General features: G+C 33.2%; 1 protein-coding gene across 4 annotated transcripts in view; it reads right to left on the reverse strand.

Annotated features, from left to right (window-relative positions):
* The window catches only part of BRINP3 (BMP/retinoic acid inducible neural specific 3), a 418,441-nt gene that overhangs the window by 388,071 nt on the left and 9,685 nt on the right, over positions 1-20,685 (reverse strand). For all 4 annotated transcript variants that reach the window (XM_067729760.1, XM_067729758.1, XM_067729761.1 and 1 more), the window contains one exon: positions 7,514-7,799. In XM_067729760.1, the coding sequence (XP_067585861.1) occupies positions 7,514-7,749 (236 nt within the window). In that variant the 5' untranslated portion in view covers positions 7,750-7,799. The remainder of the gene's footprint in view (positions 1-7,513; positions 7,800-20,685) is intronic.

The following is a 20,685-nucleotide window of genomic DNA, read 5'->3' on the forward strand; positions in this document are numbered from 1 at the left end:
ATTCAATACTCAAATTATCTGCCTTTCCCCACCCCTACACTACTTTTTTTGTGGTCTATTTTATCCATGCAGAATAAGAATGGTAAATTAAAATCTCATGTTACAGTTATATTTTGTTCAATTGCTTTTAGAAGATCTAGTATAATATACTATTCATTAGGTAGTATTATAGGGATTTTAAGATAATTGATCATCTTTTTACATTTTATGGCCTTTTCTCCTAGGTGTAATTTTGTTTTAGGTAACTTTGTTATAAGTAGCATATTTAAGTAAATGTTTTAATCCAATTACAATAGTTATTTTCAGAGCTTGAAATATTTACATTCGTTACATTAACTATACTTTTCTGCAGTCACCTTGTTTTAAGTTATGTTTATCAGTTTTATTTAATCTTTAAATTTTTGTATGTTTGTTTTCATATGTAGCAGGGAAATTTAAGATATAATGCTGCTTTTTATATCTACCTGTTTTTATCCTTAAGGTTTGCAATAACATTTAAACTTATTTCTTCCAGTTCCTATTTTCAGAATTTAAATAAATATAAATTTTAACTCTCCACTTAAACGTTTCAAAGACTGTACTTGATCTTTAACATGGCCCTTCTTCTAGATATTTATTTATATTGTCTGAGCTTATAAACCCAAATGATTTAAACTTAATCACTATCTTTCATGTTAAATACTGTCTTCCAAAAATTGTATTTTAACATTTCCATGCAACTTCATAAACATATTTGCAGTTTTTACACTTAACTCTGTGTGTCATGGTTTTTAATGTGGATTTTATTCCTGTTGCTAAATTTATTTGCAGTATTACCTTACCCTACACAATTCCTTTTTATTTTCAAAGTTTTCTTTCCTTACCATCTCTTCTGTTTTGTAGATGTCATACTTTCTTACAACCTATTGATAAGACCAAGCGTGCATGTGTGTATATGCTTGTGTATGTGTGTATTGGTTGGGGGGGAGCATAAAGTGGCGATTTCTTCCACCGAATCTTTATGATAAATCTTTATTTCTTTTGTTCTGCCATTTTTTATTTGTTCCTTTCTTCCTTCAGTGAAGATAACCTCCCTACAATGTGACAGACACAGAGTTATGCACTGCAAGCCCAAAGGTGCTATTACAATATTATATTTTATTTATATCATGTGGAATAGAGAGATCTGCCAATACCAAGATCTGCTAAGAGACAGAGTGTGTGTGTCATTTTTTCTCGCTCACTCTTTGGCTTGCTGGAAAGTGCACTGAAGTGTAGAGGTTTGGGCTTAATTGTCAACGTGTGGCTGTCTTCTTCTAAGGCAGGATTTACAGGGACATTAATTTCTCTGAAAGTCTAAACAAAAAAAGTGCATGAGAAACTCTATTTACTGCATTCTGGGCTCTTTCCTTTCCTGTTCCAAATTTACTTCTGAGAGTCCTTGTCACTGATACATAATCATCAATGTCAATAATCACTTACTTCCTCCTTAGAGTGGCCAGATTTTGCAAATAAAATATATGGCAACCAGTTAAATTAGAATTTAAATTTTTAAAATTCTAACTTATTAGAATTTAATTTTTATTTTTTAGTATAAGTATTTCCCAAATATTGCATAGGACATATTTATCTGGCAAAATCTCTACCTACCATGCTATTCTTGGGAACTGCTATAACCAAATGTAGTGGGAAAGAAAGATGATTATTTATACTTTGGTTACATCACAAAGCAGGGTTCTGCAGTAGAGAGAGGACTGCATAGTTTCTATTAGGTGACAACTCTGGGTTTCTGAGTAGGTAGCTGATAGTAATGATGTAGTTCCCACCTGTATTTAAGGTAAGTGTCACCTTTGTCAAGACTATTAGGCTTGCTCTATCTTAAGCACTAAACTATGTTTGCTAATCATTGATTCTTATAACCACTGAAATGCCTCTCATATTCTGGCAGAGAGTTGAATACCAACCATAGTGATTGTGTTGTTTTGAGTTTTCAGTCCCCCTTACCCCCATGGATTCATACTATTTTAGTAGGAAATTTGAAGTGATTCTGTAAGGAATTGCTATTTAGAAGACATTGTAAACTAGAATCCCCTTCTTTTTTTATTTAAAAAACTGTATACATTCTTTTTTTTATCTTCTCTGTAGTTTTATTTCCATGTTCTTTTTTTTTCTTCCAGTTTTATTCAGATACAGTTCATATACAGCACTGTACATTTAAAAACACTTGTATATATTCTTAAATAAAGCTCTTCATAAATGATATAATTACCATTTCACATTATTTATATCATTAATAAATACCTGCCCAATTTATATTCCTGATGAAAAATACTTGTTTCAATTATATGCAGTACACAGAAAACCTTCCCAAAACTTAGAGGCTTAGACCAAGATTTTGTGGCTGTTTATTAATGATTCTGTGAATGAATGAGCAGTACTGGCTGGGCTCAGCTGTTTGGTTCTTCCAGTATGCCTAGGGTCACTAATGTGGTTTCTATTTTCTACCAGTTCAGCTAGGTTGACTATCATAAGATGGTCTCACTTGTCCAGTGATTGTTTCTGTCTGGTGGCTATCAGGTCCAAAGGACATCAACTGGCCTGGTTCCTCTCTGCTCCATGTGGCCTCTCCTGCTCTACTGGTCCAGACTGAACTTCACAGGGTGGTTTCAGATCAGATTCAGGGCAAACCCAGTGCACAAGCACTTTTATAAGCTTCTGCTTGCATCATATTTGCTGATGTTACATTGACAAGGGAAGGCCAAGCCCAAAGCCAATAATGGAGGGAATACACAAGGCTGTTGAGATAGAGAGGTCTGATTCACCAGGAGCCTTGACTGTAACAATCTAACACAGTTTTATTAGATCTCTGTCAACAACAAAGGATGTAGATTAGATCAAGGATATATTTACTAAGCAAAACTGACTAATATATGTGAGCACAGAAGGAAACACGAGTTGTCCAATAGAGTTGTTTTTACATATCAGAAGATTTAATTCCAAAGATGTAGTCAGTTGTCTATGGGGGCTTTTGTTTTTGTTTTTTTTAATTGTGGTAAGATGATTATTTAATTTAAATTTTTAAATATGGGTTTTAATTATTTTTTAACATTTACTGTTTATAGACATGCTATTTAAAATCTCTGAATGTTAACTTTTTGAAATTGATATAATAATACCATCAATAAAAGGCTACAGTTAAAATCACATATGAAAAAATGGAAGGTCTTTGTAAACAACAACAAGCAAAAATTTTACTTTTGTATAAGAATGTATGTATATATACCAAAATATAATTTTGTATTGGGGCATATCTTACTCACATATTGAACATTTCTATGGAATATAAAAGGGCTTCATAAACTTTAATAGTAAATATTGAACTGGCGAATAATTCAAAGAGATTAATTAATATACTTAATTTGAGGACTCCAGTTTTTCAATTCAAAGCTGACACAACATTCACTTACTTTTTAAATATTTTATTTTATGAAATATAAAATCTATACGAATAATTGTCTAAAATATTTAGGGTCTAATTAACACCACTGTAACAACTATCCAGTTTAAGAAATTGAGTATTGTCATTTTAGAAATCCCTCATGTTCTCCCCTAAAAATCCCATCCTTCTCCTTTCCTCTTGGAGATAACTGCTATCTTGATTTTTATTATAGTCATTTCCTTGCTTTTTATTATAGTCATTTCCTTGCTTTTTTTTTCTTTAAGGTTTTACCAACCGTCTTTAGTTATGCATATCTAAACAGTGTAAATTAGTTGTATCTGTTTTGTGAACCTCATATAATAGACTCATACTATGTACAAAGTTCTCCTGTTGTGTTTCTTTCACTTTACATTCTGCTTGGGAGATTTATCCAGGATACTGCTGGTGGCTACACTCCTGTTAATGTTAACATACCTGAACTGATCAGGGTTTTTTGGTTGTTTAATACCTTGTATTCTAAGAAATCCTTACATATCTGAAAGTGCTTTCCTCTGTTTTCTTCTAGAAACTTAATATTTTTGCCTTTTTTATTTAGATCCTTATTCCATATAAAGCAGATTTGTGTATATGGTATTGGAAAGAGACCTCACTTCTGTTTTTCTCATATGGCTACCCAAATTCCAGAACTATTTACTCAAAAGCTCCCACCTCATCCCCACACACTATTTCATTAAACCCCTGTCATGAAGTGTCCATACACTTATTTTTTTCTAGGTTGACTTATCCTTTCCAAGACTTTTCTTTAAATAAAATTTTTCTCAGGGAACGTTACCAGGAAGACCCATGAGGCATCATGTTTATTTCAATTTTTTCCTATTCTCACTCAAATTTTGCTTTGAAAAATTGCTCTGAAGAAGCAAGCTAAGTGGCAGTAATATGACATATCTTAATATTATTTTAAAAAGTTGTAAGAAAAGCATCATCATTTCCCACATAATTCACTTGCACATGTGGTTAGGCAAAGATTGGTAGAAGTTAGGCCAAAAAAAAAAAGACTTTTATTTTCTAGCAATGTATCTTAAGATTTACATATGTGAAATGTCTCTTTTATGGGAATAAAAATCACCACCCATCTGACCTTAGAATTCATATCTGTGGTTCAAGATAATGGTGTCTGGATTACTAAAAGGGTGTCCCTCATCCAGAACTCCATAACTTATTAAAAGAATGAGGATTTCCGCGTGCTGGAAAAAATTATGCATTTGCTGGTAGGCATACTGCCTGAGGGTGTTTCGAGAACATAATAGCTGTAGTCACAAGGCTCCAGCTTATTAAGGGGCCAAGTGTGCTCCTATTCTATGCTTCAAATGGGGCACAATTTCTCTAGGCATAGCCCACTGTCTAAGAGTAGAACACTTACTTAAAATGCCTACCCTAAGTTCCATTATCAATCTTTAGCTAAAAGATGGCAGAAAATCCAACTTTTAATATTTAACCAAATAACAATTTAAGTGTTAGCAAGCTCATTCTATGCTTTCAATTCAATGATCTGCTCATAAAATAATCACCTCTTATGTCATAATGTAGCTTCAGAATAAAACCTAAAAATACTTTATAATACACTTCAATTTAAAACATAAGCTTTGACAGTTGACAAAAATGCAGCCTATCAAGAAAAAGTGGTACTTTTTTTCTTTAAGCCCTGACTATGGTTCTAGTAATGTTCAGTTGTTATGAGCTTGCTGTTCTGTATTTGAAGTGAAAAGAAAAATATGTTACTGAAGAAGAAGATAAAATGAAAACAGACAACTGAAAGAAATTTGACCTAATTATTTTAACAGGCTTAATATGTTTTACATTCGTAACTAAAGAATTTCAGGAATTATGTCAACGAAATACCTAGCATAAAGAAGCTTATGACAGTAATAATAAGCACTAGTAGAATTTGGCTGATCACTTTTCAAAATTATGTGGTCTTTTAAAATGATAAATCTAGTGCTTAATATGGAAAAATACTAATTTTTCATCTATATGTCTTAGAGATTCACCAATTATATAACTAGAGTAAACATTTGTGAAACATAAAGTCTCTAATAATTATTTTTGAGACAAATATTAAAAACAAAAGTAATAACAAAATAAAGCCAAAAACCATTTGAGATGTTCTAATATCTCAAAAACAAGGTCAACTTCACCAGGAAGAACTCAGATCCATTATATCATATGGATAAGTGGATAGCATTCTCTGAAATTTGGAGAAATACTAGTGGGACAGATGAAATATCTCACAGTGCCAAGGCAAAAGAGTCCTCATGAGTATATTATACTGCCCATTTTATAGCAACCATCAGTGATCATAGCATCATTAGCCAATGTTTCAAAGGTTATATAAGTTGTAGTCTGGTCCAGGCAGGAGGACAGGGACATCTTATTCCATTGTTTATAAATAAACAATTTCCATCCACGTTTATTCAAGTCACAAAGGTAAAGACATAGGAAGGATGAAGAATAGAGGGTTACTGAAGGTGTTTAAGAATAGAGTCCCATGAAAACTACAGGGAATGCACGAGCCTAGCAAACAAATCCCAAGGCATTATGTTTCATTACCTTCCACTGTGGTGATCCAAAAAATGTCTCTTTCATTCAGCTTAGAACCTCTAAACACATGTCAAGCCATGTTTGCAACTCATAGCTGATCAACCGATAAGCCGAACCACAACAATCACACACAAGACAACAACTCAGACCTCCCAACAGCGATGCCCATAGATCATGGAGACACGCTCTGGCATCAGTCTGTTTGACAGACTGTTAAAAATCCTCTTGAAGAATGCTGAAATAGAAGACATTCTCACAGTATGAAATTGAAGTAGCCTCAATTTGTGAAAGAAAGCTGGCTAAACCCACAAACACATGTAAAACTGAATACAGCTGTACTCATAATATATTGACTTTCCTGCTGCATGTCAGAAAGAAATCTTTAGTATTTGTCATTTCATTTAAAAAAGTAGAATGTCTTTTTTGTAGACTTGTGACCAGGCCCTGACTACCTGGACTAAAGGATTTCTTATTTAAGCGTGTGCACACACACACAGAGCAATAATTGTGTGATGCTATATGGAACGTGTTCAGTACCCCTCAGTCTCTTCTGTAAATATGCATGGCTGATAGGATTTATACATTTCTCACAATGCTGTATAAAAGACTGCATACAGACCAGAAGCACAGTGCCCTCTGGTGCACATATAAAACAAAATATTTATATAACAGGATCTACATAGATACAGGCACAAAAACAAAACTAAGTTTTGCTTCTGCATACATCTAAACCAGTCACTGGGAATTGTACATTTCTACCATGAAGAAACAAACCAAAATGATAACCTTCATAAAACATTCTTTATGGCATAGATCAAGGCAATCTAATCCATTCAGGCAACCACTTGTATACCCCTCTACTTAATGGATTCACTAGGCTTGGGTGGAGTATGACTCCTTTTTTGTAACTTATTTAGATTCAAACAGAATAACTGTAGAAGTTAAAGGCCATATATCTCAGCCTCCTCCTTTTTCTCGGCCTTTGTTACCGCATCCTATTTATCTGCATTTCCTTTGTATTCCCTGGCCATTTCCTCCAGGTTCTGAATGTGCAATTACCTTGTAGGTAAAAAAGGATGAGGTGACTCAACTTCTCAGTGACTAAGTAGAAGACACCATTTCCACTTAAGCTAAAAAAGGTAACAAATCCTGATACAAGGTAGAAAGGAAAGGCCATTCAAGAAATTTCCTTTTAAAATTTTGAGTATTTAAAATGATAAACTCAGCCTCAGAGTTAACTGAAACTTACTTTACGGCAGTTTAGCAGTGAAGAATTTGGGAGTTCTGCACTTGTGGTCACCATTATCCAGTTTTTCCATAAGAAGTTACATCTCCAAGAAATACTTTTAAATAACCAGAAAACATTACCATGGTGAATGGTCAATAATAACCCTTCTGATAATAACCCTTTCCCACCTGAAACTTTCCCTTAGAGCAACTTAGTTATCCACCACCTTCAAGGAAGATATCTGTAATTGCTTTCCCTTTGCTTCATACCTGTATATCTTGTATCTTGTGCTATATCCCTGCCGGCTTCTGTCCACAAAATCTGTGTATTCCTGTGAACGATGGAAGGGTCCCTTATCAGAGAGGAGCCAGTCGAAGGGGCTTGTGGCATGCTGATCCGAAACAGCAGCAACTGCTAAAACCCAGCAATGAAGACTCAGTGCTATCCACTCCCATAGAGCCATCAGAGAGAACAATTCAGCACCAGCTCTGCTCCGCCATATCATGCTTCCACTGGGGACTTAGAGCCTTCATTCTCTTAGCTTTCCCTCAACACCTAGACAAAACACACAGGCAATTAGTTAGCCCCTGGAAGATTCTTTTCTAGCAATTAAGGTACTGAAGTGGCAAATCCTTTTTCAAAAATCTAATATCAGTGTTTTAAATCAGATAATAGCAAAAGTGATTAACAAATAAACTGAAATAATTTCTTTTTTTCAGAGCTGTGTATCTTTCATACTTTGGTTCTTTTTGTATTTATTGGAAAATAAGTCACTGAGTTACAGCAAGCCTTGTCAGGACAGCATTATACAGTGGATCACTAAACCCACTGAGCAACAACCAGCAGAAGTTTTGACTCATAATTATTTTTTCAGCTTAAATGTTTTATAACACTGGACACTTTCAAAAGAAATATTGAATATGTTTACTTAATAAATTGTGTTATAAATTTTAATACATGTATTTTATTGTTTACTTATTAGAAAAAGGCTTTAAAATGGATTAAAATATAGATAAACTGAGATGGAATGAAACTGTGGGTCTAAGAATACATAAACAAGTAAATAAATAAGTGTGTGTATCTATGCCTCTATCATTTATCTATTTCTAGCAATATATTTAGATGCGTGGATGGGTGGATGTGGGGGTGGGTGGGAGTAGAGGTATGCATTTTTGCTTAGTTATTTTTAACATTATTCTATTAGGGAAAAACTTCCTTGATTATTTAAACAGAATTATAATTATTTCTAGCACATTTAAAAGATTTAAATGGACATCTGTGTCTTATTCATAAGATAAACAGGCATACCTACAAAATTCATATACATACACAAACTAAAACAATATAGATTATACATAAACTATGAAAACACATACATTAATTTTATAGGCATTCAAAACCAAAGTAACAAAGAGGTGTCATCCCAATGTGATATAGTATAAATGACCTTACACAAAGCAACTGATGCAGTTTATATGCTATGCAAAATATTCTACAAATATTTGAATTTCAATTTTACTTTCCATCCCACCAAACTTTTTCAAAATTATTATTTATAACACATAGAACCATGCATTATAGAAATTCTGACTAGCAAGAAAGTTTGGTTGTGAGCATTTTGGGTCAGCAAAATCTCTTTAGGAAGCCATCAAAATGCACAGTATTAAGTAAAATATTTTAACTATGACAGTTGCCATATGTCTCTGGTGTTTGGTTATGGCGATTGATAATTTTAATTTGCTGTTAGTTGTAACCCTGTAATTCACAATTTAATCCTGAATTATTTCAATATGAGAGGTATACAGCAATTTTGCCACTAAAAACTATCTCAAAACAGTGATACAATATGGCTGACCTAGGTCTTTAGATTCAGTCTTACCCTCTACACAATTAAAAGGTTCAATACCCACATACGATCTGATTTGCCCCAATCATATGAGTTGTTTATGTGGTGATTTTAAAATGTGATGATTAAAATATGCCCTCGTCTGTAAATAACAGAGGACATCTTACAAGTGAAGATGTTTTAACAATGATTTATCATAAGAAAGGACAATATCACATAATAAAAATACTTTGGAGTAGGAGTTAAAAGATCCTGTATCCCCATCAATTACTTGTATAAATATAGCACTGTCAAATGATTCAGATCATAACTTCCAGTTCTGATGAAGAAAATAGATTTTTTTACATATTGTTTTCCTTATGTGGAAGCAATACTATTTACCTTAAAAACAGTATATTTCATTTTCATTCATAAACTAAGAATTATTATTATGTGTGATGGTATGGTATAATCCCCAAATGGTTAATAAATATTTCTTATCTTTGTGAAACACACATTTTTATTCTGCTGATCAAATATATTCAAGGTAGCAAATTAATCATTGTTACCAAAAACTTATATAAAGCACGTAGAAAAGCACCTATAGCATGTAAGGACACTAGGAGTGTTTCAAAGCATATTTCATACTTACAGGAAATCATGTAATTATATACCATCAAATTAAACCCTACTCTTTGTGGTGAAGTACATGACTTTGTTAAGAAACAGCATGTTGTGAAAGTAGGATATGACTGACCTAGTTGACATTGAAGGTCCTATTTTAAAATTCTGTCATTTTTCAATATATAATTACCCAGAACAACTGCTTTTATTATTTTCTTTACCAAATATATTGAAGATGTTTCATGGTCCTCATATTCCCTAATATTAACATATAAGAAAATGGAAAGATGTTCCTAAATTGTGTACAGGGGAACTACCTAAAAATGTTAGTGTTAGGTTTTAATTATTTCTGTTTCTTCAACTTCCGATATGGATACATGTTCCCACTTATGTTCAGAAATCAGTTTTTCTGAAAGAACAGTTTATTAGCACATGGGAATAACAATCCTGTTCAAGTTTAAATTAATTTGGGGGAACTACTGAAATCATTATAAGGTCTTTTTAAAGGGATGTACAATAAACCGAACTATGATACCCAACAGTTCTACAGAAGCCTTCTTTGAGAAATAACTTTGAAGAGTTACAAAACAGGAAGAAACGTAGTGTTAAAATACATTAACACATTTATGTATTTAGGCTTCCAAAGATCCTTAGGACAAGTGGCCATTAGGCTCAATATTCAGGAACAACAGGACTTCATTAGCCTAGTTTGTCACAAAAGCAGGTAAATGCACATTTGAATCACCTTTGTATATGAGTACTAATTTTAAAATTATTCCTGAATGGCCTTTATAATATGATAACTTTATGATACAGATTACCAGTGACAATTACCAGTAGCATTCCTTTGAGGACATTTGGAGTTCACTGCTGAAGTAAACAGCTAAACTTAGAAGTATTGCTAGGAAAAGAAATCATGAGGTACAATGAAAGAAAGTGAAAATGATTAAGTAAGTGAATTCATCAATTCCACTCCCTGGAGTGCAGGGGTAATGCACAATGATCTTGAACTTACTATTCCTGGATAAGTGCCTAAGCAAACAACTAAGGAAATAACAATGTCAATGCACAATATTTTCCAGAACATGTAAGGGTGTATTTTATGAAGAATAAAAGAGATTGAAGATCAAAACACAACAAAACATTAAAAACAAAACAAAAACTTGAGTTCATGTTAAAAAGTGGTATTGATCAAGTTTTTCTTTTCATAAACTAAAAGGAAGTAAAAATAGTGAATTATCATACTGTTTAAAAATACATCTTTAGTACATGGCCTACTCATAACAAATTTTTTCTCATAAAATAAAATTTAGTGAGAACATTATCAACTCACACAACATTATTACTTGCAAATACCCAATGGCCTTGAGAATCTGTACAGAAGAAAACACACCAAGAAGATGTTACATATATAGTAATACACACTAATACATAAAATACATCATAAATACACATAATATTATAATACATATATATTCTTGTATATAATTATTCTTCCTCATTAGCTCTCTGTAATCCTATTCCAGGCTAGTAGTGCACTACTTTTATCTAAAATACTGACATACCATGTGTATTTGAAATTCATAAACTACTGAAATTTATAAAATATGTCCTATCATATTGAAACTGAATTTCTAGTATACCTGAAACTATAAAGGTAAAAAGAAGACTAAGCATCACTGATATATCCTTTAGAATTGTGTGTAACATCATTGAGGCTCATCATTTAGACCACATTATTTCATTATCCAATATCTAGTTGGTATTTCAATGTTAATGATTCCTATTCGTTAAATAATTAACATTGCATGCTGTATGATTTCTTCTTTTATGTCTGCATTTGGACTGATTTTTATTGCTAACATATCTAAAGTATTTTCTTAGGGAATAAAATCCACTTGGGACCTTGCAAATGCAAAGAAGTTTCATAAGTAATTGTGTCAAATATATTTCTTTTTTTATTTTGAAAAATGTAAAACCCACAGAAGAGCTAAGAGACTAGTACAGTACACACATATATCCTTCAACTAGATTCACCAATTGTTTATATGTTACCACATATTCTAGTCAGTATCTCTTTCTCTCTCTCTCTCTCTCAATCCCTTAGAACAAAATCTAAGGAAAACTGACTGATTTGCCAAGGTCATATACCCATTCTCTAAATTTCTCGATTTGAGCAACTACTGCATTTCTCTATAAAATAGCTCCTTAACATTCATAATCACTAATACTAAAATGTGTAAATATAAAACTTTCAATCTTCAAAATAAAGTCTCCAATTCCCAAAGTGACTGTATTCATTTAAAAGCCACATTCTTCCAAGTAATTAAATGTAACATATTATTCTAAGTATAAATTTTAGAATCATTTTATTATTATAAAATAAGTATATCTGTATAAAACGGTCCCAAATTCTATTCAAATATAAAACATATTATTGTATTATCATATATTACATAATATATGGTAATTATTTTATTATGTATTGAAATAAATGCTAGCTCTGCAGTAAATAACTGTTAAATATAACATTGTATAAGTGAATGAATGATGGAAAAGTTAAAACATATTTTAACTGTAAATTTTTAATAGGTTTTTCCACAGTTATTCATTGTTTATATTCCTATTTAATATAGAAAATAAGCATAAAAGAGTAAATCTTATTTATTATTTACAATGTGCAAAATACTCTGATACGTTTTGAGATGGAGGTAAACCACAGGTATCACTAAAAATACCACTTCTGTCCTCAGAAATTTAGAATTAACTGAGGAAGGCCGTGTGTAAGGTGGGACCCACTGCCTATGGTCCCCTCTGTCAAAAACCAATACCCCCGTCAACTGAAAATCAACATTCTTCCATTTGTTTCTTTTTCTGGTCCCTTATCTTAAAAATGATAAAAATGATAGATACTTCCATTCACTCAAATCTTTTTTTTTTTTTTTTTTTTTTGCGGTACGCGGGCCTCTCACTGTTGTGGCCTCTCTCGTTGCGGAGCACAGGCTCCGGACGCGCAGGCTCAGCCGCTCCGCGGCAAGGGGGATCTTCCCGGACCAGGGCACGAACCCGTGTCCCCTGCATCGGCAGGCGGACTCTCAACCACTGCGCCACCAGAGAAGCCCCATCCACTCAAATCTTTAAGCCCAAATCCTACTTTCCTCTGCCTTCCAAATTCCAAATTCTAGGCGTTCTTCCTCCTGTTGTGAGGGAACCACGGACCGAAACCGCCAGCCTCCGCTAGGCACGCTGATAACCGCTGGTCTGAGCTGTGTTGCAACAGGAGGTCCCAGTACGCCGCTGAAAACTAACTGGGAGAATTCAGGAGGGGCTGAAAGGAGGGAGGACACGCCAGCCCACAGTATGTCTGATAAAACTAACCTGGAAGAATTCTCTGGCGGGGCTAAACGGAGGGAGGAGACGATGTGTCCTTCCAAGCTCCCAGGATCCTTTGCGCTGGAATCCCTCTCGGCTGAGAGATGCGCGCGCCACCCAGAAAGACCCTGAGTCAGGAGGATTGGCCAGAGACAACCCGGAAACTAACCCCACCACCATAAAACCCGAGAGCCACGTGGCAGAGCAGTCCTCCTGGGTTGCCTTACCCTCCTGCTTTCCGCCAGGACGCCGCTTCCCAAGCAAGTCTCTTGCTTTGTCAGCATGTGTGCCTCCTCGGAGAATTCATTTCCGAGTGTTAGACAAGAGCCCATTCTTGGGCCCTGAAGGGGTCCCCCCCTCCATGTAACACTATGAATCAAATCTATCACTTTCTTCCATACCCACTTTACTTAACTGGGTCATTCTGTACCCCCAACAGTCTCACGGTTGCCTCTTCACTGAATTACTGCAATAGCTTCATAATTGGTCATCCTATCACCCCTGTGACTCTCTCCAATCTCTTCTTTTAACTGCAAAAGTTATCTTACTAAAAAAGATAAATGTGAACGTACAACAGTTTTACCCCACTTATATAATTATGCTTTTGCCCTCTGGATAACATCCAAACTCTAAGAAAATTTATAAAATTGTCTTCCCTTGCTTAACTCTTCATCCATATGCCCCGCCGTGTGTATGCCAGCACCATTATCAACTAAACATCAACTGTTTCAGTCATAGTTGTATTCCACAAACTTACCTCACTTTCTCCCTATCCTCAGCATCTTTGCTTATGCAGTTTACTGCACCTGAACCTGATTTCTACTTGGATCCCTTCACCTGCCCAACCCTACCCTATCTTTGAACTTCAGCCTTGGTTGTGACTTCCTCCACAAAGCCTCTGTGACCCTTTCAGGTTGACTGGTCATAGTTTACGAAGCCATTACTTCCTCTATTATAGCACATTTACACTGCATATTTATATGTATATTTTATCTATTTGCCTGCATACCTCCCCTGCCTCCAAATAAACTTTGTTTTAGGAGGACAATAATCATTCCTATTTTAATGACAGCTGAGTACAGTTAGCAAAGTGCCTGAAATAAAGTTGCTTAATAAGTATTGTCTGAGTGAATGAATAAATGATGATTAATTAAGTACTAAATTGAGGTGTAATTAATGTGATATGGATGGCAAGATTAAGAAAACTTCTTCGATGTGCAAATAAAGAACGTTTTACGAAGGAGTTTGCATCTGAGCTATGCTTCAGGATGGCAAAGACTTTGATAGCGGAGAAAAGAGAGAAATGGAGTTCTGAGGTCATGGTTTCTGTGTCCAAATCATAATCATAAATGACATGTTCAAGTAGTATCAAAGCAAAGCATTCTTAACCTTCAAAAATTGTTAAGAACAAGGATATGAAAGTATCGTTATTAATTACTGTACTAGCTTTAGGTAAAAATATAAGGTATTATCATGATCTCACACACAATTGTGGACAACTAGGAATCTTTTCATTTATGTTCCATTATTCATGGTTTCAGAAGATAGACAAAATGAATGAGAGTTCACGGCGAAAGTCAAACACATACCCTCTTCTCGTTAACAAGTACAGTGTCTTACATAGTACTGCAACTGTTGAATTTAAAGAATAATAATATAGAAACAGCAGTTGAATGGCTTGCCCCTCCCGCTTTGGAAGGTCATATTCTAGGGATAACTTTATCTGAAGCCCCTCCAAACCCTATACGGTCGGGGTGGAGGGGTGGGGGGAAGACAGTGATGATGAAAATGACATGCTATACTTATTTCCTTCACAACAAAATAAACATTTATTGAGTTCGTTTGATATGCCAAGCATTTTACCAATATTTCCTTATTTTACCCCCAAGCTGCACAGTGTGGTATATATTATTATCACCATTTGCTTATTTAGATGACTGAGGTTCAAGGTGAATAAACATGCAGCAGAGCAAGCTTTAAATGGCATTTCTCTTGAAGTCAAACTGAAAACCAAGCTCTCCCTGTTACACCACACTACAGCCTAATTAGAACTAATTGCATATTGAAGGTTATTTATTAGGATTTTTGTTGTCACTTACTGAAATGCTTTTGAACAAAATAAAAATTTTAAATGGACAATATAAATAATAAAAATAGAAAATAAAATTAAAATGGGATAATTTTATCTCAGGCTATTATAAGCAAGGGATCTGAGTAACTACATATTATGAGTTTTCATCATACAGGTTTTCATATTATGGGTTTTCAAAGCATATCTGCTCCATATAATTTAATGTTTTCAATAAAGATTATATCCTAATCAACTAAATGTGATTCAGTTTAATATCTTTTGAGACATGTACCATAAACTAAAAAAATCAGAAAACTAAGGTTTTCAGCTTGTGTGTGTTATTTATTGGGCTAAAAAGTATACTCACGATCAGACTGATTTAATTTACCTATCTGCTGTTCAGAGATACTGTAAGATTAATTCAATAGGCTTGATTACTCGATCTTGTTATAAATTGCTTTATAGTTTTACTAAAAGAAAAAAATACTATCCCACATACATAAAACAGAATTGGTATCTCACAGTGGGAGAAATAATAACATTTCAGTGGAATGAGATGACTTTAATATTCTGTTGAAATGTAATCATAAATTTTTATATAAAGTCAGTTTTCTTATGTTCCCAAACATGCCAAATAATGACAAGAATATGAGGATCATTTCTAATGAGATTATTTTAAAGAACAATAGTGTGAAAACTCAGGACTACTGCTAAAAATATACATATATGTTATATTTTATAGTAACTTTTGGCAAGGAAGATCCCTGGATATAGCAAAAATAATTTTAAAGGTATAGCTTTTTAAGAGCACCAGTTAAACTCAAGTATTCAGTTTGAAAGCTTATTCAAACACATATGGATAATATAATGCATCATCTTATATGCATGTGCATATGGATTTTCATCTTTGAATGTTCATGACCTACATATAGTATATAGCCAAATTTAATAAAAGAATGAGTTCCATTATTCAATGATTTACATCCTCACTTTAGTAATGATTTATTAATTTATGGCTTTAATTAAATTCTAGTTATGATCTGTACTTTTAGATTTCAAATGACCTAAAATTGCTCTTCCATAATCTAGACATTGTTTATTTAAAGGTATTGAATTTTTAAATAGCCTAATGGAGTAGAATTTGGCATTTTATTATGTAAAGATGTCAAGATATTCATCAAGGTATAAAATTTTGCATGTTTTACATAATGTGTACCATATTCCATATAAATAGGTAGGATTTTGCCACTCTTTTTTTCTATATTTCACCAGGGGTATAGAGAAGTGATTGCTTTACCTTTGTCTGTGCATCTGTTCAAATAAACAGTAATATGTTGAAATGGGAATAAAATCATTCTGACTTTTAGCTACGCAATTTATCACTAAGTCTATCTAGGAATTAAACCAAAAACTAAGTTTTTCTTTTCCTTATGAATTGATAATTCTTTCATTTTTCCCTTAAGAAAGTAAAACTAATTTATAAAAAGCTAAAAGTAACGCTAATCCCTAAAGTAAAAATAAAAAAAAAATAAAAAAAACCCTTTCAACTCCAGGCATCGCAGAAACCTGAGGTTACCCATTCAGAGACTTCCTTTTGAATTTGAAAAACAAACGTTTGGGTGGGTTAACAACTACCTTAAATTCTTTTCAATATGGTGGTTTGAAAATTATTTAAATAACTGCAGATGGATTTCCATTCATTAGTCTTCTAAATTTTACAATATACTACTATTATCCTCTTAAACACCTTTGTTTATGACCAGATGATGAAGGATCAACTGGCATAGTAATCCTTTGGCCTCTAATGCTTAAAACTCTGTCATGCGCATTGATTGTAAGGTTTTGGAACATGCACTGACTTGAATTCCTCTTTATTTTATTTTATTTTTTTAACCTTATGAGCTGCTTATTAAGTCTGCTTATAAGAGATTTTCATTATTTAGTATGTTAGTAATGCATTATTATTGTACTTTTTCACCTTTCTTATTCTTAAAAAAAAAAATGGGCTTCCTTGTTTTAAATCACATTGTAAGACTGGCCTTAGAAGTGAAACTTTTTAGTCATTTAACTCTGCTAAACCTGTATTCCAGAGGGTCCTTGTCATTATTTATTTTATTTAGCTGATCAGGCAATACAGTGCCTCTGAATTACAGCTTTAAGTGTTTTCCATCTTAATGAGGGTTTGTATTCCTCTGAGGAGGTTATACTGCAGAGGGAACTAATCTCCTGCTTGATCCTGTCAATACAATCTTGTCCTACCAATAAAGAGGAAGTTAAATGCTACTACCTAATGATAGAACTGATTAGAAAAAATGAAGAGAAAGTGAGTTCCATTCTTTAATTCTGTCCAGAACATAGGAGAAATTATTCTTAAAAGCCCAAAGTTCAAGAGTAACCTGGGTTATCTTTACATTTTAAATATAAAATATCTTGGTGTTTCAACATAAGTGATTATATTAAAAAAATCTTGGTAAGATTCAGATTGTACTCAATTTTAATTCAAAAGGAAAGTGACCACAGACTAAAGAACAAAGTTTGGAGGCAGGATGTTTAGAATAGTATATTTAGATTATAAAATCTAATTTTAAAGCAAAATCCGAGGACTGCTTCAGAAACCTTATTATAACTAGTATCTTTGACTACCAAAACAGAGGAACAGAAGACAGCCTAAAATAAAGATTAAAATAATCAATGTACAGGAGTGGAGTGGAAATAATGGTAACAGACATCTGGATTTAATATGGTTACTATAACTGGCAATATGATTCTGCTTTTTCTGGCATGATCCAATAATAAAAAGCATTCTAGTTTGTGAGGAGAATAAAATATCTCTTGTCAGTAAAAAGAATTCTGTCACATAAATGTAAATTTAAAGAGAATTTGAGGAAAAAGTTAATTGAAAAAACATACTATGTGCAAATCCATGTAGATGCAAAGATAATAAACCTTTTGCCCCTGCCTTTATGGACAACGTCAGCAGTTACAGTTTTGCAAAGCTTTAGAAATGCTTTTTTAAAAAATATTTATAGTGATCCTGAGTAAAAATTGAAAGTACAATACTAACTTGCTGCTCAGCAAAGGCATCTGAACTACTGTAAATAAAGGCTCACTAATATATTCCAAGACTAAGACATAATACTGGGATAAAATTCAGAAAACTTGAAGTTTGGTGTCCAAATGGACAATAAATCAATCTCTTGATCTATAAGGGGACTAAAACTTGTTTTGGAGTTAACCAGGCCTAGAAGGTGAAATAAGCTTTTTAATTAGAAATTACTCTACAGAGAAACACAAATAGAAGTGTATCTTCTGAAGTCACACACACACACACACACACACACACACACACACACAAGAGTACATTTAAGAAAGTTTCGTAAAATTATTAAAAAGTGTTTTTTAAAGATCCTGATTATTTAGGCCATAGGGAAAACTTGTAAAATTTCAAAATAATAATCTTAGTTTCTTTTTATCCATTTTCAAGGAAATGAAAATATTCAAACTTTTCAACCTAGGAGTGTGGGTTATAAACATTGTCAGTGGACTCCTAACCTATCTTCTAATTCTGGTTACAGGGATCATTCAACTTACAGGATAATAATTCCTGTAATAATGCAATAATTCCTGAAATTCCTGTAATAATGAATTCCAGTATAAGCAACAATAGGCAAGGATTTGTGTTGTTTGATTCACTAATGCACCTGTACCACCAACAAAAGTACCTGGTGCACGGAAGGCCCTCAATAAATACATGATAGAATAAGAAAATTAAATTAATAAAGTGCATTTTTGCAATGTTAATATGATTTTTTATTAATTTTAATTCCTAAAAATCAAAAGGCATAACCCATTAAAAATGTTTCCATTGAAAAAAGCTAACATTGAAGCAAACAAACAAAATCACCACACAATCAGATGTCAACTAAATCATCACTCTGAGAATTATTATGACTTTATTAGCAGAACCGTCCTGGTTCCTCCATTTCTCTTAATAGTCATCCTTTAACTCTCTAGATAGAAAATACTTTCTTTACTGACCTATCTATATTCTGAGGAATTTGACAGCCCTCCTCTTCTCTTAAAGAGAATTATATGCACAATATCAAAATTGGACATGTGTGAAAATAAAATGAGTGACCAAGCATTAAATTTGCCTGAGTGGATTAATTAAATCAAAGTGTACTTCAAATAGCAAAAAACCCCATAAGCCTCTTAAGTGCAATTGTATCTTTTCATTGTTATATTCCCAAGCTTTACCCTAGCACACACCATTGATCAGAAATCCAATAAATATTTCTTGAAAAAGAACCAAAAGTAACAAAAAGACATGATCTACAACAAGCAAACCAATCTAGCAGCAAGTAGTTAAATCTGTCTGCTGTTTTCCAATTTCTTCTGAACCACCAGCTAAGAAAGAGTGTCAGAACTCTGGGTATTTCTAACGGTAGAATGAGTCTTCAGCAATGGACTTTTGCACAGCTTACCCAGTTGCCAAAGATGCTGGGATGGCCCATATTTGCATATGGTAGCTACCCTTACAGTGCCTGGTATTGACAATATATTCCACCTTGTGTAACTAAACTCTTTTCTAACAGTGAACACCTGCTTTCCCCATTATTCCCCAACGTGGAATTTTGAAAGCATTTGGTATTTTCAAGGACCACTCTTGTCAATATATTACTTTAACTTTTAAAATAGCTCAAACTGACTCCAAATTCAGGGAGATATAAAGAATTTAAGATACTAAGTTTCAAAAGTAAAGTAAAGTAAACCTATTTTTTTAAAAATCTGTATTATTGAAGAGAGTTTTTATATAAAAAGAGCCAGCCAGATTTTGAAGGATATTATAGGGAAAAATAAATGGGGCATTACTATATCTGACACATAGAAACTGTTGAGTATTAGCTAATACCCAGCATATCATGTACATACTAGTGTAATAGTGGTAATTTTTAAAATCATATTGTCTGAACTGGTCAGGCAATACCTTCTAAATAATAATCATAGAAATCAATATTGCAGGACTTATCTGAGACCAAAATTTGGTAATAGATAAACTTTTAATAATCAGTTAATAATTGTCCAATTTCAAATGCTGAGCAAATAAATTATCTTCAGCTTAGAACTTTGCAAATCTATATCCAAAAGACAGCAAAGCATATCAAATTGTTATCACTTTTGTCATGAAAGAATCATGTGAAGCTAGATTAAACTTTTGTTTACCTTACTGATTCAATATTATTGATGAGAAAGAAATATTTTTAATAGTTAATCACAGCAGTTTATATTGGAGTTGTTGGGTCTTACTCTAAATCCAAATTGATCTCCTTAAAGAGAAGCTGTTAAGGATAGATTTACAAAGTTATAATGACATGAGTGATCTTTTATATTCATTCTGGCCTGTCATCATATAGTTGTAATTTGTTGTTTCATCTTTTAGATTGGTTAAATAAGAGATGTATTAAAATGTCCACATTTCATGGATGGATGGAAGAGACACATGAAAACCTGCTAGAGCTCACTCTAAGAGGAAACATGGATGCTCCAAG

Source organism: Pseudorca crassidens, chromosome 2 (genome assembly GCF_039906515.1).
Source record: "Pseudorca crassidens isolate mPseCra1 chromosome 2, mPseCra1.hap1, whole genome shotgun sequence".
Lineage (NCBI taxonomy): Eukaryota > Metazoa > Chordata > Mammalia > Artiodactyla > Delphinidae > Pseudorca > Pseudorca crassidens.